The sequence below is a fragment of the Lepisosteus oculatus genome, chromosome 6 (assembly GCF_040954835.1).
Source record: "Lepisosteus oculatus isolate fLepOcu1 chromosome 6, fLepOcu1.hap2, whole genome shotgun sequence".
Classification (NCBI taxonomy): domain Eukaryota; kingdom Metazoa; phylum Chordata; class Actinopteri; order Semionotiformes; family Lepisosteidae; genus Lepisosteus; species Lepisosteus oculatus.
This window is the reverse complement of record NC_090701.1, coordinates 33,542,093-33,567,050: the sequence shown is the minus strand read 5'-3', so window position 1 is coordinate 33,567,050 and position 24,958 is coordinate 33,542,093. Positions and strand designations below refer to the sequence as shown.

At 32.4% G+C, this 24,958-nt stretch overlaps 1 protein-coding gene across 10 annotated transcripts in view; it reads right to left on the bottom strand.

Moving 5' to 3' along the window:
* LOC102696776 (pituitary adenylate cyclase-activating polypeptide type I receptor) overlaps nucleotides 1-24,958 on the bottom strand; it is a 142,871-nt gene that overhangs the window by 4,020 nt on the left and 113,893 nt on the right. For 6 of the 10 annotated variants that reach the window (XM_069191203.1, XM_015354276.2, XM_015354280.2 and 3 more), the window contains 9 exons: nucleotides 22,102-22,199; nucleotides 21,331-21,463; nucleotides 19,208-19,361; nucleotides 18,770-18,830; nucleotides 18,124-18,193; nucleotides 17,431-17,522; nucleotides 9,023-9,106; nucleotides 1,679-1,808; nucleotides 504-545 (listed from right to left, as the gene is read on the bottom strand). In XM_069191203.1, coding sequence (XP_069047304.1) covers nucleotides 504-545; nucleotides 1,679-1,808; nucleotides 9,023-9,106; nucleotides 17,431-17,522; nucleotides 18,124-18,193; nucleotides 18,770-18,830; nucleotides 19,208-19,361; nucleotides 21,331-21,463; nucleotides 22,102-22,199 — 864 coding nt within the window. The remainder of the gene's footprint in view (nucleotides 1-503; nucleotides 546-1,678; nucleotides 1,809-9,022; nucleotides 9,107-17,430; nucleotides 17,523-18,123; nucleotides 18,194-18,769; nucleotides 18,831-19,207; nucleotides 19,362-21,330; nucleotides 21,464-22,101; nucleotides 22,200-24,958) is intronic. The other 4 variants (XM_015354279.2, XM_015354281.2, XM_015354285.2 and 1 more) reach the window with 2 other exon arrangements.

Here is a 24,958-nt window from a genome sequence, read left to right as displayed (position 1 = left end):
ATGTCCTACAATTCAAACATACCACTTTAATCTAAATTAAGAAAATAACATTTGTCTTGTATAAATTAATGAAGTTATTTTTTCAATAATTTATGATGGATTGTTGCTGTATATTACATATGTAATTTAATATTATGAATATAAATTCAGTATTTAAAACATACAACCTAAGATGTTTTATTGGTGGCATCAGTTTGATTTTAGATGTTCTAATGTATTTAAAACTGAAATAAAAATGAATTACCTTCTTTTGGTCTGATGGACTTGCATAAACACTAACACAACTATGCTAACAACAGCATAATATGAAAACTCTGGCTTGCATGCAGCTTATTTAGCTTGATACATTTTGGACTGTAAATTTTAAAGTGCATTTTATGTTTTATGCTTAATGACATAAACTACTTTTCTGTGCAAATGATACAGTATCTAAAAAAAGAATCACAGCATAAAGAGCTGGAATTTACAAGTCAAAAGATTAATGTAGAGATGTTTGAACTTACCTCTCCATTCAAAAAGCAGTATAGAACTGCCACAACAAAACCCTAAAGGGACAAAAAACAAAATGTTATACTGTATATGTAAGTAACTGAATAGCTCAGGATTATGCTGGTAACTTTTCTACTCATATTGGGTTCCACTTATCAATCCATTTAGCTTAGGTGTTAAGTTATTGTGATTGATTTATCTTGACAATGGTGTAATCAACAGCTTTGGCATTCAAAGCTGCATATACTGTACTGTATACTAAGCTTATGCTGGACAAAGATATTAACTGTATATTTTGGGTTAATTTCAGATGGGCTCTTACTTACTGAACTGAACCACTTGTTGTGTTAGTCATGATTGAAAATACATTTTAGAACTCATTGAAGAAACCTTTGAAACCTGAAGGGTTGTAACTTTTCCTTGCATGTATTACCTAGGCAGGATCCAAGCTACATCTTCATGTAGTATCAGGTGGGTTGGTATAGTTCTTTTGAACAATTTTAGCAGACAGGACAATAACTGTATCTCAGAGGAAATTAAATTGTATACATAACATTGAGGAACTCACTACTGCATAGTCGGATTAAAATTGCAATTTAATGTCATGTCTTAACTAACAATTAAATACCAAATGTATTAAATTAAAAATATATTTTAAAGATTTATTCACAATTTAAAATATGACTTGAATAACTGCAAAATATTTGTTTGTTATCTTTAATATTTTAGTACCATCAATAAAAAATACTGCAACAATTTCATTCCCTGAATTTTACTAGCTTATTTGAATTCACTATTAAAATTTGTAGAAGTTAACAAATCAAGTAAAATATCGGAGTTCATATTTATTCTGGTTATCTATGAAAGATAATTTTGAATTGGTTTATTCGATAATTCCTATCAGCTTGTGATAGCAGAAAAAAAAATTATAGGTCTTGTTAAAACCTAAAATTATAGGTTGAATAAAGTTTATAATAAAATGTGTAGCAATATGTATTTTTAACCATGTGAGCCATACAACTACAGATGTTCACATCCAAGCTGTGTGTGTAAGAGTGAGTTCTGATATAACAGATATACTGTACTTGGAAACATTCCCAATTTCTGTTACATTTTTAAAGGATATACAGTAGTTCAAAGTTCTGTGTTGGAAGATTTTATTAAAACAACTTTAAGATACTTTTTTTACCTGAAAAGATCCCAGGCCCAATTCAAACACAAGCCTTTCCCTCTTACTGACATCTTCAGGAGAAAAGGCAAACACAGTGTAGTGAATTCCAAACAAAGGGATCAAAAGCAGAGTTGAACGGGCTAGTCTCCTGTTAGAAAGAAAATATGGTAGGTTATTGTCTTTTAAACATATTTTGTGATTTCAAAACATGTTGTAAAAGTAAATTTTGATAAATAAGCGGAATGTTTTCCATTGGTGAGATCAAGTCCATCACCCATTTTTCCCACTATTCATGAGTGTTAATTTGAGAAGCAGAAGACTTAATAATATTTAGCTTTTTTTCAAGTTTGAAATTTTTGTCTTCAAAGATACTTGTAATACTTGCTTAGAGACATGACCCTGGAAATTACTATCTACTGCCCTAATGTAATTGTTATTAATGACACATTAGTTAAAATAATTTAATTTTAATTTAATTTCAACATCTTGAAATATAAAAGTAAAAATATAGTATTTTATTTTGGGGGGTTAAACTGGAAATAATGTAGTTGTAATACAGTATAAAAATCTTGATTAGAATGTATTTTGAATATTTTGTTGTTTATATTATTAAAGAAAAAGAGAGAAATGAGATTTAGCAGATGAACATTTGTAATTACATTTCTTCTTAATACACATAAAAGCAAAACTAAGAACAAATGTATAGTATCAACAACTTGTGTTTTTCAACTAGGAAGATGATATAGATTTTATGTCTGCCCTTAAATTAGATAGTTTATTTTAGTTACACTTTAAGGTTTGTTTTTTTAGAGACTGGGGGTATATGAAATATACAGTATATTCTCTTTTGTTTTGTATGTTTAACATTGATATTTCCTTTTACAACACTTTGTATTTTTTAAATACATGGTTTATTATATCTACAAAGTTTTATTCAGTCATTTCTAAAATGTGACCTTTTTACTTATTTTCTATATCAATAATTATTGTCTGCTTTTATTGCTTTAAGGCTTCATGGTCAATGGAAGCAAATAAAATCAAACTTATTTTACACAGAAATTCAAATTATATGAACCATTTATCTACATGAAACTCATACTCCTGCAGAAAGAATAAAAAACAGGAACCAAATGATGACAGTAGTAGTAAGCAAGGCAAATGTTTAAATATTTAGTAGCAGGAATACTTAAAAGAGAAATGTATTTAAAAAAATAAAACATTCCGGACTCTTTAAAAATAGGTAAAAAAACAATATGGAAAGTAATTACATGTACTGCCTTGCAAAAGTATTCAGAACCTCCCTATGGTGTGCCACTTTATGAGATTACAAAATGATGCAAATATTTTTTAACTTAATCTTTTATTTAAAACATGAGTGCCAAAACCGAAGACATCTAAGGGTAAGAAATGTTACAGTAAATGCTATAAAAAACTATAGAGAAAAAAAATTAATGTTAATTGCATAAGTATCCATCACTGTGAAATTAATATTCACTGGAAGAAATTATAGCAAGTCTTTTTTTTACCCTACCAACTGTGCACACCAGCTTGATGCAGCTTTTGTCCAGTGGTCTTGGCAAATACAGTATGCTCAAGTTCTCTCAAGTTGCTTGGAGATCATATTTGGGCAGCAGTTTTGAACAGATTCTTAATAGAATTCAAATCAAGACTGGGCCACACAAGTACATCCATCTATCCATTCACCCATTTTCTGACCACTTTATCCAACTCAGGGTCATGGGGGAGCCAGAGCCTATTCCGGCAGGCAACAGACTCAAGGCAGGGTATGCCCGGGGCAGGACACATGTCCATCACAGGGTATATACAGACACGAACACACACTCTAGGACTATTTTTTTCCCCAAAAGCCAATTCACCTATGAATATGTCTTTGGACTGTAGCAGGAAACCAAGACACCGACGAACACACACACGAACACAAAGGGAACAGTTCGATCTCCATACAGATGAGCAATGCTAACTACTGCAGCAACATGCCACCCCCACTCAAGGACATTAACTTTCTTATTCTTAAGCCACTCCAGTGTAGATTTGGCCCTGTAATATGGATCACTGCCCTGGTACGTCTATGCTCCATACAGTCTTCTCAAGCTTCCTAGTCCCTGCTGATGAGAAACAGCACTAGAACAGTTGCATCCTGAATCAGTTTCCTCTTTGTGTGGCTAGTCAGGAGGGACGACCACAGACAAGCTTTGTTTGGGTGATATGATACACCATTTCTTATCCATTATATGGATATGATAATCCATTTCCCAAAGATATACTTCACAATCCATTTTTAAAGTTTTTATGCCTTTCTCCTGATCTGTGGTTTTATACAAGTTTATCTCTGAGTTGTTTTGAATCCTTCTTGGTCTTCATGGTTGAATTATTGCTTGATATCCACTACCTTACTGAATTACTGTACCTTACAGGGAAAGGTGTATTTATTGTCAAATCAGGTAAACTGATTTTTTTGCACACAAGCAGAAGCTTGTTGAGGTAATTTTTTAAAGGTAATTTAGGGTTAGGGGTTTGCCAAACAAAGGATTTGAATACTTACACAATCATGACATTTACATTTTTCTTTCATGTTAAATATGTATTACTTATTTTTTGTTCTCTGAATGAGTGGGGTATGTTTTGTAAAATCTGAAAATTGCAAGGGTCTGAATACTTTTGCAAGGCACTGTATCAATGCATCAAAACACACAAAGGATAAACGTATGATGTCTTAATGCTAATATTTTGTATCAATGTAGATAAAATGTAACTTTAAATTTATAGAAAGGACAATATAATATCTCAGATTTGGAGAGAACTATTAAAAATAACAACAGAGTGACACATTAAACATTGATTTACATGTACTGTATGTACTAAAATTCACGTTTAATGAATACTGACATTCACAATACAATGTGTAGGATTAAAAGTATATCTCACCATATTTAGAAAACTTAAAACTTTTTTATGAGTAACATCCCAAAATGAAGACAAATGTTTTACTAAATATGGTAAGTTCCAGTTATATTTAATTGTACTTATGTATGTACTTATGTGTAAATTCTGATAAAAATTATAACACAAATTTAACACAGATTTTTTTCCCTTAAGCACAACCTTTGCACTTTCTGTTATTGGCAACTCAGGAGTAAACTGTGGGAAATTCCATGCAATAATCCAGATTTAAAAATGATTTAAAAAATTTAAAATGATTTTAAAATTTAAAAAACGTATAAAATAAGAACTCTGCATTCCATTTTTTAAACCAACATCCAAGTAATATTTGTTGTTGATATTTGCAATAGATATTTTCCAGATTTTACACTGGATGGCACTGGCTTTTTGTAGTTTAATCAGTACATACAAAACTGTATGTACAGTCGTTTCCATACAAAACTGAGGTAGGTATGGAAGTTGGTTCATGTGGAAAAGGTGTTGTAGTACAAATCAAAAACCTTTCTGCTCAAAGTCATCAGCAACAGGAAAACAAAGTAAAAGCCCTTTCGAAAAGACAGGTATTTCCTCCATCTTTAGCTGATGAGATGGTAAAGAATTTAAGCTAATCTGTCATATCTCATATTACAAATGTTGTGTTTGGGACAAACATGAGATTACAATCACTTTATTTTTTTTATCAAAATCCTTGCTTGACAAAGTAATTCTTCAAAACGAAAACATCTAGTTGAACATAATAATGTATTAAGGTTCAAATGTACCATATTTTTATCTATACATCACAAGATATACTTTTTGTAATGTGTATCTAATGTGAGGTAAAATGTAATGTACATTGTCCATCCCATGTTTAATGCTCTTATCAAAATACAGTGCCCACAACCATGTAGAGGACATCCTGGATCTGGGTGGAATTAATGCAGAGACTCCAGTAGTTTCTTCTGACCATTGTGTCAAGTCACTGGTCAGCTGTTGTCAAAGTGTAGGAGCAATGTTGCATGTTCTAACACACGTGTACTATTGGCTTTTCCTTGGGAGGGTTTTCCAATGTTTTTACACTTTTACCAGTTATACTAAATGCAGCAGGGCCTGTTCCATCTTGCTAGTGAAGTAAATTAAAGTCCTTGTAGGCTCCACAGCATTCTTGTCTAGGAATCACCTAGACTACATTAATAGCAAGCAAATGTCTCACCTGTCTGTACAGAATCATCTACATCCTCTTTGGGTTAAGCAGTATCAGCAGGGCTTCTCCATGGAGAGCCATAGCTCTATTTAAAAGTGCATATTGCTGTAACTGATTGCTTGAAAGCAAAATAGTTGTCTGGTTCTCTCTTTGAAACAACATCATAATGCCAGCAGCTATATCACCCCGCAACTCACAACTGGCAACCCACTGAAACCAAGCAGGTGTGAGCCAGTACCTGGATGAGAGACCTCCTGGGAAAGCTAAGGTTGCTGCTGGAAGAGGTGTTTGTAGGGTCAGTGGGGACCCTGCAGTCTGTGTGAGTCCTAATGCCCCGGTATAGAGATGGTATAGTACGCTTTAAAACAGCGCTGTCCTTCAGATGAGATGTAGAATCAAAGTCCTGACTCTCTGAGGTAATTAAAAACCTCAGGTCATTTCTCGAAGTGAATATATGTGTATACAACGTGGGCATGGTAGCATGGTAAGGGCAAGATATCTTTCCAGTCTTGTTAGTGGAGGGATTACTCTCAAATGTCAATCTAAATTTTGATAATCTACCGTGGATTTTAGACTTTTCAATCAACAGATCACAAACAGTGAGGGTAAATGGTTTTATATCAGAGTAGCTTTGTTCTTGCACCAGGTCTCTCCAGAGTTGTGTTCTATCCCAACTTTTGTACATTCTTTATATTGACAGCCGTAGAAGCCCTTTTGAGGACAAACACATCATTAAGTTTTCTGGTGACTCTGTAATTCTTAGTCTCCTCAAAGCTGCAGACACTGAGCATGGTACTGTGGTGAATTATTTTGTTAAATGGCATAACAACACTTTCCTTCATGCCAAATACCAAAGATAAAGTCCTTCAATATAGAATGTAACCACCAGTTACAAAACCAAGGCATTGAAGAAGAAGACATTGAAATAATCAACATTTACAAATATCACTGCACTTTTGCTGATTACAAGCTAACCTTTGAAAAAAATATGGAAGCTTAAATGCAAGAAGAGCAACACCGATTATTCTTCTCCAGAAAATTCCACCCAGAAAACTATACCCCACAAATTGTGTGGAAGGCCAATATAATCAGTGACCAGTGATCAATGATAATCAATGTTTAATCAATGATGTCACAACCACTCCTTGAATTTGAGCTAATTCCTATTTAGGTTTAATAGAACTGTAATCTGCTTAATTCAATCTTTTGATTGTTATATAAAACTTTTTTTTCTGCACTCTGATTACTCAAATCCTTTCTTTCTAAATTGTGATGATTTCTTAAAGCTGCTTACTTGTTCAATTTATGCATCTATGTTTCTTATTTGTAAACTGGGTTCATGTTTTGTTAAATGTATTATGTAATGCATTATGTTTATTCCTGCCGGCAAAGCAAATTTCTCCATCTTAAAACATGTTGACCTGACCTGCAAAAAGACAATGTAATGAATTCAATAGGGGTATTAGAGATTAATAGTACTCTTATTTATGCTGCGCTTATGTTGTGCATTAAAGTGTACTAGGTTGCAATTTGTTTATCTATATAAATATAATCTAACCACTGATTACGCAGAATAAAAAAAAGACTGAATATATTTTATACAGTCATTAAGCCTGTTTTTCAATAACACTGACATCCCCGTGGCAGTGTACAAAATAATTCTGAGGTGTTAACTTTAATGAATTGGCCTAGATAGGTCTCTCATTGTGTAGAAAATGGGTCTCTGTGTTGATGATTGCATTTGCAGTTAGAAGTGCAAAAGATTAAATAAACCTTTTATTTACCTTCTATAGTGAGAAAACAGAAGCAATGCTAAATGCACTGTATTGTTTGTGTAGAAAACAGCATACAGAACAAATTACTAGTTGTTTTTTGATAAATAAATGATCATCAGAGTTCTGCACACAAAGTCAAGAAAGAAATCTTGCTAGAAATGTATACACGGTACAGAAAGTGAATTATGCTATCAAAAGAAATAGCATTGGTATGGAACTATTTCAATATATTCTCAGATTTCACATACTGTAGAATGATCATTATGAATCACTGTTGATAACATCTGCTCACAGTAATCAAACAAAGCTCAGCTACAGTATGTATCACAGATAATCTGTACAACAGTCTTTGTTCTATCTTTTTGGCAATTCAAATTGCCATCTGGCTTTAAACATGCATTGGTCACTAAACCATCTATAATTAAATAAAATTACATTTTTTTTGTCATAAACCATAAAACAAGGACTTTTTGTTCTTTAGGTACCACTTGTTACATAATGCATATAAAAATGCAGATATATTCATTGTTAATCCAAGTGTTTGAATCATCTCATATATTATACTGTATACTGAATTTCAATTAAGAAACTATATTGAGTAAATTGAGATGTTTTAAATGATTTAATACTTATGTTGACTTTTTAAGACAAAGATTAAAAAATATTTTCATATCTGTTTAAATTCTTACTGTGTCTGAATTACATCCAAGAAATGTACTAATAATGAAACTGACAACTTGTGCATTTTGAAAACATTTGTTTCTCAAATTTGCCACATCTACCTTGTATATTTACAATCCAAATTTAAAACAACTTTACAAATCAAAGCTGAAATGTTTTTAATAATAAGTATACTGGTAAAAAGTGTAATGGTTGAAGAATCTGATTTCATTCAATGCGGATTTGTTAAATATTGCAATTGTATGCTCTTGGCAGAATACTGTTTTCATAAGTAATTCATAACTAATAATATTATTGTATTTCATAATTGAGTTACAAATGTTGTACACACAGAGCATTATCAATGACTAGATTATCCAGAAATAGAGGCAAAAATACTAAATTAATTAAGAATTAGTATTGAATCTGTGATACAGTAGAATAACTTTGTATTTGGAAGTGACAAACACTGATAAGCTGGATAACCTGCTTTCATTTTCTTATGTTCTCTGTAATTAGTTTCTCTGTAACGTCATTTATCATTAAAGCTCAACTACTATACTTTATATATATAACACAATTATACATTTTTGGAAATTTCTCAGCATTTTTCTCCCAGAGTTATACAGTGTGCAAGGCATTCATTATGTTTTAAAATGGAGATTATTGAAATATGAGTACACAATACTTAGAAAACAGGCATTTATGGGAAATGATTGATTGGGAAAACTAGATGTTCATGCTTCACAAAAACACTAATGTTATGCAAGTATGTCCACTTACAGAGTAATGGTAGATAGTTCTGACATCTTGCAAGAATGATGGTTAGCCCTCTTAGGCTTACAGTAGCATTTCTGAACGCAGCTGCTAAATATGACAAGGTTAACATTCAAGATTAATTTCAGGAAAACACATTTTATTGAAAGCTATCTTACAATTAAAACACTTGCAAAATAAAACATTAAATAAAAGAGGAAACAAAGTGTTAAGCAAAGCAAAATCATAAGGGTAATAATGGGTAAATAAACATTGCCATCTTATATAACAATTATAACCAATTATTTTATACTGCTTGAAGAATTAGGACATTAAAGACATAAAAAGCCACAAAAAGTGTGTATACATAGAGGAAAGTTGATATAAAAGTCAAAATAAAACAGACAGGAACATTTGGGTAAAAAATATATTTAATAGAAGCATGAAGCTTTATAGAATATGCGCATGTTTTTAAAATGATATTATCACACGCAACAATTAGATACCATTACTAATCACAACACCAAGAAAAACAAGTTGTGAGTGGATGTTTTAGCACTACAATATTGAAATGCACGTTGGTATCAAATATGTTTGTTGTGCTGCAAGCTGCAAATGATATTGTGAAGGTCAAATAAGAATTTTAGAGAAATTTTCAAGATGTCAGAATTATTACCTGTGTTTTCATGAAATATATCCCAAAACACTTCAGCCCCATTTACAGCACATGATATTAATACCAATGGTATACTGTTTAAAAGTTTTATTATTTTATTTCCAATCCTCATTAATGTGTTCAAACTTACATAACACAACATGACTCACTCTGACAAACAAAGAAACCAGCAAAACAACAAAAAATATGTCAATTTTACTGGATGAGCAGAATTATATTGCATAACATACAAGCTATATCTAAGTGGTCTATTCACTGCATTTTATTTGAAACATACTGTACTGATGTTCCCCTTTTTAGATATTCTCGATGAAGCCAAGCTAAAATGAGCTGCATTGTAAAATAAAATTGTTTAAAGCAAAAACTGAAAACATGCCTTTTTTATTAATTCTGAATGTTTTGATGTTGTCTTTTTAACAAAGTATTGACTTAAACTGTTATAAAAATGGAGTGCTCCATTTCATTTATAGTGGGATACATGTAACAATAATCCAGGCTATATACTATACTGCACACATGTTAATGTATTCTTATGCATATTACAATGATTTTCTGCCAAGAAACTAAAAAGGGATGTTTCATTTTATGAACTAGCATTTCATACTACTACTGTTATTACATACAGTATACTGGAATAGTGACTTACACGTAAAAGAAATAAAGAAAACCTGAGAACCATTTTTTTTAATGGGTAGCAATAAAATGGTTATTCTAAACAGCACAGAAAATGTTTTGGGCATATCCAGTTGGAATCTAATGTTTTTAAGAGCTCTGTGTAGTACAGGGATTTGGCCATATTTTGTAGACTTTAAAACAATACAATTAAAGTCAATTATACAAAATATCAAAACATTGGAAAGCAAGGATCATTCCCTGAATATTAAAAATGATGTTCGCTTATGCCTCCTATTAAACTTAAATCAATTACTAATGTCGCCAATTTGATCTTGGTGTATACAGATGTGTGCTCTAATTGTTTGGATACAGACCATAGATGCTTGCTTAATCCTGTGTTAATATAGTATCTCAAACAAACATTGCCATTCAGGGCTTGTAAAACAATATGTTTCGTCTGCCTGAACCGAAGAATGGTTCAATCAGGGTGCTGTTCTAAGATAAATTTTTAATTTTGTAATTGCGGTAGAATTGATTTCTCATAGCTGAAGCCATGGCTGATGTTGACAACATCCACATAAGAGTGAAAAAATGAAAAACATAATCACAATATTGCTGTGGTCAAAGACATTATTCCCAAACCTTTCTCTTCTGTAGTACTAGCAGTTTTGAAGTCACTGGCAGGTAAAAAGATCAACATGTGGACACCCTTTTAGACAGGAGATGTTTGAAAAATAATAACATGCTTCCTGAAACTTAAGTGTACATCTTAACTTCACAATGAGATCTAAAATGTATATTAAGGACAAGACATTAAACAAGGAGAATATGGAGTCCATGTGTTTGTTTGTTTTTCTTGTAAATGGGGCTATGGCACTATTAGTTTTATTTTTTTATAGCACCACATATCTGAGTGCTTGCAGCAAGACAATGACTATACAGGATGGATTCTCTTTTTCATTTTGCAGATGAACTAGTTAGTTACAAAGTAGAGGAGTGTTGTTTATCAAAGCACAATCATGACTACCCCTTCACTATGTTACAATCTTTTGTAAATGAGTAATATGGCAAATTATACCTACCTATGATCTATCCCATGTTTCACCCTTCTTTCCAGCAACATACTGATTTTGGAGAAATGATGTACATTAGGTGGATGTATGTTAATGAGTAACATTTTTCAGAGTAGTGGCAGGGCATACGGATAAATTAATAAGATTAGATATATTTTCCATTGAGGTATCAAAGGGAACACTGAAAGAACAAGTAAAGTTCAATCACACCACACTAGACAATAATAACTATTGTAAGTGTTCCATATAATAAGAAATAGATATACTATCTGGGTTATCTAAGAACACCACAAAAACTTATCAGTGCATTTAGTTAAATATTGAAATTATAAATAAACTTAGGAATATAAAGCCATAATCATCAAGGTTGCCCTTATAATTTCTTTGTAATGGTTTTGATATTTTTGTTCAGATGAGACTTCATTGAAAATAAATTGCTTTCAGTAATTGAAATATGTTAGCTCTTCAAGTTCATATAAAATAATGGTCAGAAACTATAACTAGTTATAACTTATTAACTATATCTGAATAGAAAAAATAGACCATAAATGTGATCTAAAAAACTGAAATAGCATGTTTTTACAGTAATTTCTAAATTTTTAGCAAGACTGTGATTACGTAAAAAAAAAATGCTGCACCATGAGGACTGCCTTTGTTACTTCAAGTTCTTATTGTGAAGAACACTTTCTAGAACATGTTCACACAGCTTCTTTAAAGACAATAATCCAGACTTTTTACAATATTTTGGAGCAGACTGTGATATTCTATACAAAATGTCTAAATTGGTAGTTTCAAAATGTAAATAGTGAACAAGTCAAAAAACTTGTTTGGAGGAACGGTTAGATCCTGTCCACCAGATATTGAAGGTCATGCTTAAACAAACAAACATACATCTTTTAAATCCAAGTACCTGGAATACTAGTTTTAAAAATAATAACAACATTTTAGTTAAAACTAAGTCACGTTAGACATTAAAAACACACCATTACCTACTTCATACAAATTATACTACAGGTTGTAACATTTGTAACAGCAGCATGTTAAACCTTTGAAGTTTCTAGGGAAAATAAACTTACAAAATACTCCTTAGTATGATGTCCACGTGTATGAAGTTTTTCTTAAACTATTTTCTTTATTTATCCTGTCATTCCCCTGTCAGTATCCTACTTCAAGTTCCTAAATATTTGTATCAGCTCTTCTGTCGCATTTTAAACTGCAACAAAAACCATCATTTTACATCATTTGGTACACTATATATAAAACACAACATAAAATAATTAACCCCAAACAGCTACAGTACATGATCATCCTATTTGAATGTAATATCTTGATAGGCTGTGAACTCAGAAATAGAAGAGATGCACTCAAAGCCTTGGAGAAAGGAACAGAAAGCACAACCTCTCAGTCCTCAGTAGAGAGATTCATACTGGGATCTAAAAAGAAGGCCACTATCCAAAGAATGCAAATGATGGGCAAGTGTTTAGGGAGATAAGAGTTTACTTGTATAGTCTGAAGCCAAAGCGTTCAAGCTCTTATAGGGTAGCAACAGTTCATTCTTGAATTTGTTAATTTTATTCTGAAATCTCTAGAGATCAATCACAATGAAGATAAACCTGGTGATAATTGTTGATGTTGGGTCTCTATCCAATTAGCATTACTAGATTGCAGCTGTGTCACTACATGAAATAAAGCAACCACGATCAACTCAGACTGGATTGACTGCATAAAATGAGCCACCTGAGTGATCACTTCTAAACAACAACAACTATGACTGCTAACACAACTGAACATAATGGAAAATCTATAAAACCAATCACAATCCAGATGGCTCAGAGCAAACATCCCTACAAATATAATATGACAACTCATAATTATCAAGCTTCACAACTATAAGTTGTATATTAATGTGGGTTAATAATGAATATTAGTAACGAGTGATGTTTTCTGGTGATAATTAGCACTGCTGCTGGTGATAGCAGAACACATTTATGTTACAAAAACATAGTATGGGTCAGACAACTTTAAGTTGAATTGTTTTATTATTAATTACTCATATTATATACACCCTTTCAGTAATTTACACAATGTTTGCAATAATGACCAAGTCGCTGACTATTCAGGGAATATACCAGGAGCATTTAATGAAACGTCACACGAGCAAACCATTCAAGGTCTCTGAATGGTTGAAATGAGTAATATGGCAAAGTTATTGTAAGTTATTTAATTGTCTGTTAGTTGGAAAACATGTTGACTGAAATTTAAAATAAATTAAAAAAAATCGCTGCTCACTTTTTTGTGTAGTCATTTCAGTTGCAATTCAAGACATTATTTACAACTGAATCAATTTCCCAAAAAGCTGAGTATAGCACATGGCACAAAAATGTTAAGTTCTTACACAATTTGAAAGCATTAGAAAATCTTAATTTCTTATAGTAATTAAATATCCCATGGTATTATGCAAGGGTGGCTAAATTGACTGCCTTGCAAAATTGCATTTTATAATTCCTCAACCTGGAGTATTTTAATTTCCCACTCAGATTAATTCGATGAGTACTTCCACTCTATTTGTTTTTTAGGCTTTTACTAGTTAAAATGTCTGCTGTACACTATCCCACGGAATATGACAATCCAGAGATGGATAGAACATAAATCTCTTCAATCTGTAAAGTTAAGAGTAAACACTCAGTAGCATAAAATGTACCCTTTAAAACTACTTTAACTTATTATTATTCTTTCTAAATAAATTTAGCAGGAAAATATAGTGTCTCTAAGATAGGTTGTTGAAACATTCCATAAAATGTACTAATATTATAAGATACTATGTTAGATATACAGATCTCATACTAAAGTCTTATTAAAAACATAATTGAATTATTCATAGATTTAAAGCATTTAATTTTGTTACCTATGTTCAGTCCAGTTCAGTTCAGGTACAAGGTTTTCTGGATTTTGTTTTAACATTGACCTCTTAATTACCAAATTGAATTTGGGCAGTGGAAACACTCATCCTTCATAAAATACCAATGGGTCTTTATTGACCTAGCAGGGTCTTGTGCTGCAACCATAGTAAGGCAATTGCATTTGTTTGCAATTTTCTAGGAGAGAGGGAGGAGTGCCACCTAGTGCTCCATCAACACCATTTGAGCAACAACCTGGTTTTACTTGAAGGTCTCCAATCCTGGTACTGACCAGGGCAAGTATTACTTCTGAAATATGATGAGAATAGACTACAAAGTGTATTATACCAGGTTAGTCTCTCCTGAGCCATAGCCCTGAATTCAGCATAGAAAGGTTAATTCAGGGCTATCTACTCCAAGGCTTTGTGGTCCCACTGCCTGCTGGTTTTTGTTCTGTGTTGACACAAAATATAACTAAAAATGTATCAATTAGTTTTGAATTGTTTCATCTTACCTTTTATAATATTACCTTATAATATTACTAAGCGAAAATGACATCCCAAAAAGAGCACAAAGTTAAAAAGGTCTGCTCAATTACATTATTAGTTTAATCAAGGAAGTGAAAATGAAGACTAGGAGACTCCGATCACAAAAACCAAGATTATGAAGCTAATCTATCATTTTATGCCAAATTAAAATATATAATAAAATTCTATATTAAATAGCTTAACCTATAACACAAAAAAACAAAACAAATAAGACTTAATACAGAATAATGGCATTAATTCCTGTTTTTGATATATTATTTATGATACAAAATGTTAGACCTCATAATGTATGTTTGATCCATACCAGCTCTTTAACAGTGATTTGCTTTATTTTATATACTGTACAGATGTTATGGTATTTAATATGACGTTCCACCATATTATGCAAACTGAAATATGGACAAGGCAACAAAGTGCGAACTGAATGAGAAATGGGCACATACCCAGTGTGAAAGCTTAATTACAACGCAAGCAGGCAATATAAACTTGAAAATGGACTGAAGACAGTCCTGACACATTGTTTTATCTTTTTATTTTGCTGAAACTCCAGTGCTTTGATGAACAACACTCCACTTTAAAATCAAATATTTACAGGCTGCACGCATAATAATAAAGCTGTGAAAACACATGAAACAATTATGCACACTACAGAAAACTATACACATAGGAAAACTGAAATTGCAGTCACTTAAAACATATCTGCATGAATCAAACCATCTCACATTATTACTGAAATTCAACAGAAATTATTCATTTTATAAAATGTTTATATTTAAATTTATGTACTTCTGTAGTATATCTAAATTCTTTGATTTTTTTTATTTAACCTTTTTAATTCCTAATCACAAGGCTTAATTACAGTATTAAAATGTTATTTGTTACATGATAATTTTAAAATATACACAACTAAAAGTAGCAGTAGAATTACAATTCTAGATCTAATAAACCCTAACACATTAAACCTATATCATCTACTAAGTCTAAGGCATTAGGGTACAAATGTTTTCAGGAATTTTCCATTTTCTCTGTATAATTCTTTTTTGCTTTCAGAATAAAGGTAATGTTGTTTTTTTAAGTTTGAATACTTCATTGTAGAAATGTAAATTCAGGTAATAAAAAACACAATTTTTTGCAAGGGGGTGCTACCATTATACCAATACATTTAATTCAAATTTAAAAGTTCATGATTATAAGAAAAATCCTATTCTCACAAGAATATGGCTTATTGTTAAATCATCAGGTGATAAGTTAAAACCTCATCAAATGTACTCATGTTCTGCAGGGGGAAGTATAGTAAAATGTCTCCCTCTATTGGTGAATTCCACGTTATTAAAAACAAAATACAGTAAATTAAGAAAAAAAAAGACCAAGTCCTCATACTTTGGTCCTACGTCAATACACAGCAATCTAAGCAAAATATCTGGATAAAATATATATATATAGCTGTCGTTTATTTGTTTGGGTAAATATGTGTTGTACAATATGTACTGTACAGATGCAGCAAAAATATTTACTCAGAAACCTCATCAAAAAGCATCCATTAGCCATTTTGGGACACCATTACAGACACTCAATGTGTATTTATGATTTACTCTGGTGAGAAAAGTCCCCAAACATGTCTTGTCATGTTCTTTTTTGTGACAGTAATGCATGTAGCTGAACTGCTTCATTTTACCTGGTCAGGTTCTTGATAATTTATTACGTATGTTTTTATAAATCAATGTGGTGTACATTCCCTTGTGTTTTACCTTCAAAATGTCCATATGTTGTACCTGCACACAGAATCTAGACTTATTGTAAACATGCATATACAGTGGAGAGTACTAGACTGCACTTCCAGCAATGTGACATGACAAATAGAATTGAGTTCAAATTACATGAATGGTGAGAAAGGATCAATAAAATAAAATGTGGTGTAAAGCATTAAGATAATTAAACTAATTATTTTATATTTTAAAACTTTTCCCAGATTTAGAGCCACTGCATTCATTCATTCTTTCATTTAACACTTTAGAAAACCTTTATTTTTATCAAATGTAAACTTCAATAAAGTGCCTCAAACTACAACAGGCAATCTATCATGAACCTTGAATTGAAGGAAAGAGAATAATGAGCAACTTTAGGATTAGGGTGATCATAGATATTCCTGAAGGAAAGTTATTTTTTTTTCTTTGTTATAATGTACAGTAGATAAATACAAAATAAATGGCACTTTATTGTGAAAATCTACAAATATGGTTAATGTTGTTTGTACCAAAAATATGTTTATAAAGAAAAAAAAACAATAGCATGCATTAATTAGAAAAGAAAAGTATTAATATTTTTATTCTGCCTGATGTTTTTATTCATAGGGTTTAAGATGCATTATAAAAAGGAAATATAGGAAATATAGTCTTGTATTTTATCTGCTGCATTATTTACTGCATCTACACAATTATTTTTTTAACAAAGCTTTAATTATATAATTATATTTTTAAAAGTAAGTAAAGAATTAATTCATGGACAGGGTGTTTGGATATTTTTGCTATTAAAAATGTAACATGAACAGATGTTTAATTTATCTGTTTTCCTATGCGTATGGTTTTACACTTTTCATAAAACAACAGGGTTTTAAGTTCATACTCACAAGTAAATACTGGACTCATTCCCTCCAATGTCAGGTGACTGCAGTTTTTGCACAAGGATAATTATAATTCCAATGAAGAGGACAAAGTTTATCTAGAAGGAAAAATACCATCTATTTTATGACTTCTGATTCTCATGTTTGACACTAAAAAAAGACTAAACATCCATCTATCCATTTTCTAAGCCACTTCCAAAATTAAGGTCGTGGGGGAGCTGGAGCCTATCCCAGCAAGCAACGGGTGCAAGGCAGGCCAGGGTGGGTTACCACTTCACTGCAGGGTATACACACAGACAGACACACTCTCACACCAGGTACAATTTTCCCAGAAGCAAACTAACCTGCCATGCAGCAAAAATCCACAAGAACACGAGCATACAAAATCCACACAGATAGCACCCTAGGTCCGGAATTGAACCCAGGACCCCCAACATTCCTGCACTATGAGACAGGAATGCTAACCACTGTGCTACCATTTTTCTGTAACCATAATTCTGATGCACAATATCTATACATTTGTTATTCAATAATTAGTGATATTGTACCTTTTAGAATGTAATTAAAGAAAATTACCAACACGAAACTAAATTCATATATTTAGAGATATATTTTAAATATCCTTAGCTTATATATTAACATTATTTGAATAACTTACTAGATAACATACTAATAACTATCCTGTGGTAAGTTACTTACCATAATTGATGCCACAACAGGCCCTTTAATCACCCACCAGAGAGCAGTGTTGTCATTCATATCCCAGCACCTACAGTATAAACATTACAAATGTTATTACAAATAAACATCATCTATAAAAAGTACAAATTTACAGTTTAAAACATCTGTTTCAGATAAAATATTGTTTTGCTATAAATTGTTTCTTATCTTAAGTATTTCTATTCACAGTGCATGAAACAAAAGAACCCATTCAGGCTTTTACAAATAGTTTTAAAAAACTGAATAACAATGGGCACAAATTATTTTCTATGAATTAATGGAAATATGTTTAAGTGCTTATACACAACAGCTGCCTCTTTATCTAATTTTTTTTTTACTTCTGAAATAGAGAATTACTGTATAAGCGATGTCCACAGAAAATACTGCATTAAGGACATATAGTGTTTTTAATTAGGATTTTAATTTTTAAAAATATCAAAGAACAAACTTTTTTTAAATCTCCCAAGTCCTTAAAACTGAACACTTATGTATGTCTAAATGGTGAAATATAAATTAAAAACAAACAAGCAAATATGACATTAACAGAACTTGACAACAGAGAGGGCATTGAAAAAATATAAACCACCAAAAATAGAATAAAGTGTTGTTACTGAAAATTACTTACCCAGTGTCATCAAAATGAAGTCTGAGTACTGCCCATATTGTAACACATACTGTAGGTGTGCCTGGAAATACATTAAAATGCAGAAATGTATCTTCTATTTGCAGATTAATTAAATCTTTTGAATCTTCTATTACATGTATTTCAAATATATACTGTTAATATTAATTGTGTACAATTACATGTATTGAACAGATTAAGAGAAGGGAACGAGCAGTCATATTTTCTTCAACACAAAAAAATCCAGTTTTTGGTTTTAATTAAACCACTGAGAAAAATAAATATATATTATATATATAATGATTCTCATTGTGTATTCCTCAAATTGTTCACCAAATAAACCTACAAAATATTGTTTTTAGCAATCTCCTATAACCTCTGGAAAATGAAAACACAAAAAAATGTTATGAGCTAAAAGTTTCAAAAGAAAGGTTAGCCTACCCCATCCAATGATTGTATACCAATAAAAATATCTTCTCTCAGGAAAGAAGGTCTCCACCAGCAAAGTAAAAAGATAAAGTCCTTCAATAAACAGCCAGAAATAGTTTGACATGACGCAGTAATGGAAGAAAACCATCACAGCTTTACATTCGACCTGGAAAAAATAATAAATTATAAGTCAAATATTGAATGCAAGTATTCAACAAAACCTTTATTGTATTGTATTGAACACTCAAAAAACATGTACATTATTATTTTAAGACAGAAGGGGTTATCTAGGCAAATTACTGTAGCTGTTTTTTTTTTCAGAAAGATTCTGCAACATAATTACTATACACTATACTATACTATACAGCACTTAAAGGTTTGTTCAAACAAAATCATGACAACAAGTATAGAAAATCTAAAGAAACAGTCCATTAAGTTCATGTAGAATTTTCTACAATGATATGGTCATACACTTTTGAGTGTCCATTCAAATGTATTGCATGACTAACTGCATTACTTCCAAGAAAAAAAGAATAGATAATTAACAACTTTACGTGCAAATATTGGTGATGGACAAAATATTGGCAACACAAGTAAATATGAATATGTTTTAACTAATAACTAATAAGGACTCAGGCCACCCTTTATCTTCAGAACATATTTAATCCTTCTTGGATTACTGTTATAAAGGTTTTGAACTATTTCTATTGGTACACTGGACCATTCTTCAAGAAGGAAAGCCTCCAGTTCTTTGACAGATGAAGAAGGTGGAATTCTATTCCAGAACCTCCCATAAAGGTTCAATTCTTCAATGAGGCTCAATGATGTTAAGATGAGTGTTGTGATTGGGAAGGCCATGGAAGGTATTTGATTTAAGTCAAGTAGTTTGACTTAAACATAAGTTTCAATGTACTGTATGCGTAGCTCCATACTGCTGTCATTGTCTGTGATTCAGAACACGGCAACAAAATTTCCAGTGACACGAAACCGGCCCCATTACATTAAACTTGCTTTAAACCAAGCAAATTTTGATACTGTATTAATAGAGAATATTTTCATGAAACCGACACATTCAAGGCAACATGTTTTTTTAAATAATTTATTTTGGTATTGGAAAAAAAAGAACAACCTGCCAACCAACACTGACATTCATTTTCAAATTTTTCAAAAATGTTCTGTCATTGAAATCGATGGTTACTTTATGGCACATCACAACTAAAAGAAAAATTCTAGCAGGACTTATATTTTTGGAGGGCTTCCTGTGCCATGGCCCATGTCGTTGCCTGAACAGCTAATTTAAATGAGTGCAATTGAACTGAATTCAACATATCGACTTAGAGATGGTTTTGTTGACAAATACAACATACTAGTTAATCCAGCATGCAGATCATGTTTGAATATTTCTGCGGAACTATCTCTGTCGGTGAGGTGAGCTTTGACATGCAACCACTTTTCCTCTTTCCTGATGCTGTTTTCCCTCGTTTGCCATCACGATTTTTGAAACTGTTCCCATTGACATAAAACCAACTCTTTGATCATATTTCAAAATCTGTCTCACGTTGCTTTAGAAACTCACATATTAAAATGTTGATTTAAAGTTTTCTTTTATAGTGCAAACATTTTAGTAACCAGTAATAAAATTCACATGAAATGTAGAATCCTTTTACTTTTTGTAAAGGTGATTCCATTACCCTACCCACCCCACCCTCGAGGTCCGTTTAGTTTGAATAGTTCAAGAAAATTACAGAATAAGAGCTCAGAGGTTTGAGAGAAACTGTGAAAGAAAGGAGAACTTTGGAAAAGAAAAATGCTTCTGAATGCCAAGAAACTTCATGTTATGGGGAACTGCTACACTATATACATAACTGCTTTAAACTTAGCTTTTAGCTAAGTAATCAATTGATTTTCTTTAGAAATAATCTCTTCTAATTCTTAAAAGGCTTGTCAATCATTCAAAGTACAATAAATACCATTTTTTACTCCTTAAAACAAAAAAAAACTACTTACATTTCAAAAGTAACCATGTCTTCAGAAATTCTACAGAAAGTATGCATTTTCAGAACAAGGGAACATTACTTAACAAATTACATTCTTGCTTAAATTACACTCTTATTTAAGTTCCCTTTATTACTTACTGTAGAAATTGGACAGTGCTGGGAGTCTTCTTCAGCATAGAGTACAGCATCTTTAATAAATACTGATATGGCACGTAAAATGAAAGACACAAATAGGTTCATGTGAATGAAATTCCTGGTGCAGTGAAGTTTTCTAAAACAAGAAAAAAAAATCTTTACAGTATATTATTTATTTTACTACTGGTTTCAACACAACACCTATTTTCTGCTATATCTGTCTTCAGCTTGCACATTGCTTTTAAGAAATTATTTTTTAAAAAAATTCCACAGGAGAGAAAACCTAAAAAGTGTTTCCATAATAGTTTGAAAAATAATTAAACCACCCTTTTTTTCAGATCTTTTTGTTTAGCAAGAACGTGTTTTATAGCATGAATTTTGCTATAACAAGATTTACAAGATTAATGGAAGTGGTAATCACATCAACCACATACAACATCTGATTTAAACAGTTTTGAACAGGAGTGAACAAAGTTTAGAGGCTTAGATAAACTATATACTTTTACAAGCAGGTAGCTGGATCAGCATGCATAGGCTGCAAAGGAACAAGTAAAGGTTTATTCCATGCTGAAAAGAGAAGAAAGGAAACAACGTTTGGCTGTGGAGCCTTCATCGGGTGTCAGCCGAAGAAGGCTACACAGCCAAAACATTGTGTTTCCTTTCTTCTCTTTTCAGCATGGAAGAGACCTTCACTTTTTCCTTATACACTTTTACTGTGATTATTCAGCAGAAGGTACTGTATGTCAAGGGCCAAGGCAAAAACACAGTACATACCTAAAACGACAAAGTATTACCATTGCAGTAGTAAGAGAGACAAGAGATGTGCTGTATCCCACTGTATACAGGGCTTTGACTGACGCATAGTACATATCCTGAAAAACAAATATAAAAGTATTTTAAATCAATTGACATTTAAATTATTCGATTATCATTAAAAACATACATACACACCATACATAGAAAAATCACAAATAGTTTTGGAATTTTTCTAATTTGATATTTCCTTTTGTGCTCTTCTAATGTATTGTCATTGACAATGTAACTGATATTCTATGCTTTTTATGTCAAGCCATTTATATCCATAAATGCAACTTTCTTTGACCTTCCTGCACAATAATGACCCTTAAAAGAAAATGCCCAGAATAAATATGTTATGGTAGATTATTTTTTTCATGAATCTATCATATCTTTAATAACCATCACAGCAAGGTATCTTCTATTACACAGTAGCTATTCTTTTTCTATTTGGGTTTATTGTTATACTGTGTTTTACCATAGTTCTTGTTCATACACTGCATGAATATGCCAACTATCTTGTTAGGTTATTGTTGAAATTCTAATGAATACAGAAAGGTTAATGTGCTGCAGAGACATAACTAAGTATTGCATATTTTGGCATAAATCGCATGGCTGAGGAAACAGCAGCCTGGCATAGGTACAAGACTGACAGAACCCTCCTCACTTTCCTGAGGAAGAAATCAGGGTGGGATGGAGGGAGAGCTGCAAGAAATATGCACAAAAGGAACACTTATCAGGTAACATACTGTATCTATATGAAATCGAGCAGAAGTGGGTGAGATTAGAATTCAATCTTAATAAAATTCATGAATGTGACATAGAGACAGCAGCATTGGAAATTTATTTTAGTGTAAGTCACATGGCTGAGGGAACAGCAGCTTTGCCATAAGGACACGATTGACAGAACCCCCAGAGACTAATTGGACCTCAAAAAACTAATGCAAAGTTCTCTTATAGCAGATTGTGAGATCTGTATTGTATTTGTAAGGTTTCAGAGGAACGCCAATCTTATAGTTATGTTAGTGATTACTGGTATTCCTTGATGGCTGCAGAAGATGCTAAATAGATTCAGGAGGAGTCTCTGGAAAGTGAAAGCAAACAAAAGGACTGATAAACAGTAATGAAGATGAGGGCTAATAGTGTGTCTAATGGCAATGAATGTGGCACAATAGAAAAATATGAAGAAGGCCAGAAAAAATAATGCTTCTGGAGTCTAGTTGACACGCAATGAATGGTAGACATCATGGAATAATAAGAATATATTTAGATTGTAGTGGTGTTTCCACTTTGGGGTATGTTTAGTAGGAATCCAACTTATGTACGAGAGACAGCAGAGCAAGGAGTTTATGGAAAAATTGGGACTTTATAGGATTACTTTGATGTTAAGGTAGTTTTTTTTTGTTATTGCAAGAAAATCAAGAAAATGATCTAAAGAAGGATATAAATTAGAAGGCTAGACAGAGAAAAGGGGATATGGAGGGATCATTGGAACCCTTGAAAATCATTCAGAGATAAAGTGCTGGGAGGCTATATACTGTAACAGAGTAACAGAGGAATGCAAAGGAAAAAGTTTGGGATTTCACATGGCCAAAGCCAGAACTCATTTGTCTACTGTAAGTAAAAGCCAAAAAGAGAGTAGTTTCAGTAAAGCTGGAGATCCCTGGGATACAGAGGTGACACCATTCACATCCTTCAAGGGCAGGAGCCAAGACCTAATCCTACCCTGAAGCCAGAATCCAAGGAGATGTAACAGAAAAACGTGATGCAAAGAAAAAAAAATCAGACTGAAAGAATGTTGTGCATACCAAAACTCATGATCAAAAAGTGAGAGAGGCTTGTGCTTTTAACAGAAGTGAGCAAAGGAAAATAGAGAGAACCATAATAATCAAATGGAATGTAGCTTGTGGTAAAGAGGCAAAGAATGGCTTATAGTCAAGAACAACGTAAGAGCTGAGATATACAAGAAGTGGAGCCTATGCAGGTTCCAACAGACATTCATATGAGGACAATAAAGTGCAATCCACAGCCAGAGTCTTAAAACAAGAAAAAATCCAGAACCATGAAGGCAATCCAGAAAGACAACAATGAAACACAATCCAAAACCAATTTTGAGAAACAGTGCAGTTCCGGCACTTTGTAATATCCAAAAACTGGTGAGGTGAATCCAGGAACCGACACAAAAGACCAGAAGCATGGGACAACAAACTGGGGGGAAAAAACAAGATGCAGAAAGGAAACAAAGCCCAAGAACTAAAAAAACAAGAAAGGGCTAACCAGGGAAGTAGTCAAGACAAGGAGGAAAATATTTTAAATAGGGGAAAAAGATAGAGAAAGACAGGATCTAGAGCTCAATGTTTTAAAAACAATTCTGAGCACAGCATCCTCAGGAAGCAGGGTTTAAATAGGCCTGAGGAGGGAAGGTGTGAAGAGCTAGGTACACTAGGCAAGCAAGGATTGGCTAAAGAGATCTGCTTGGTTTGTGCCTCTGCCGCACAGCTGCAGCCGCCACTAGACGTTAGGGTGCCCTCTTGTCACAAGATGATGGAACCATAACGAGCAATGTCTAAAAATTCTGAACTAAAGAGAGGATATAATTAATTCAATCCACAGAGGAGTTCTGTCACTATCAAAATGTTGGGCTGCTTCAGCACCTGAAAGTGAGACAGACGGCAAAGTAACATTTACTTTACCGGCACATCATGAAAAGTTGCCCAAAATTCATGTCAACCACTATGATCTTTACAAGTACAAGCCAGCATTTCTACCCAACAGTTTAGTCAAATGAAAGGCATGCTCAGAGCTACATCATGCAGGGAGAAGTAAGAACTGAGAA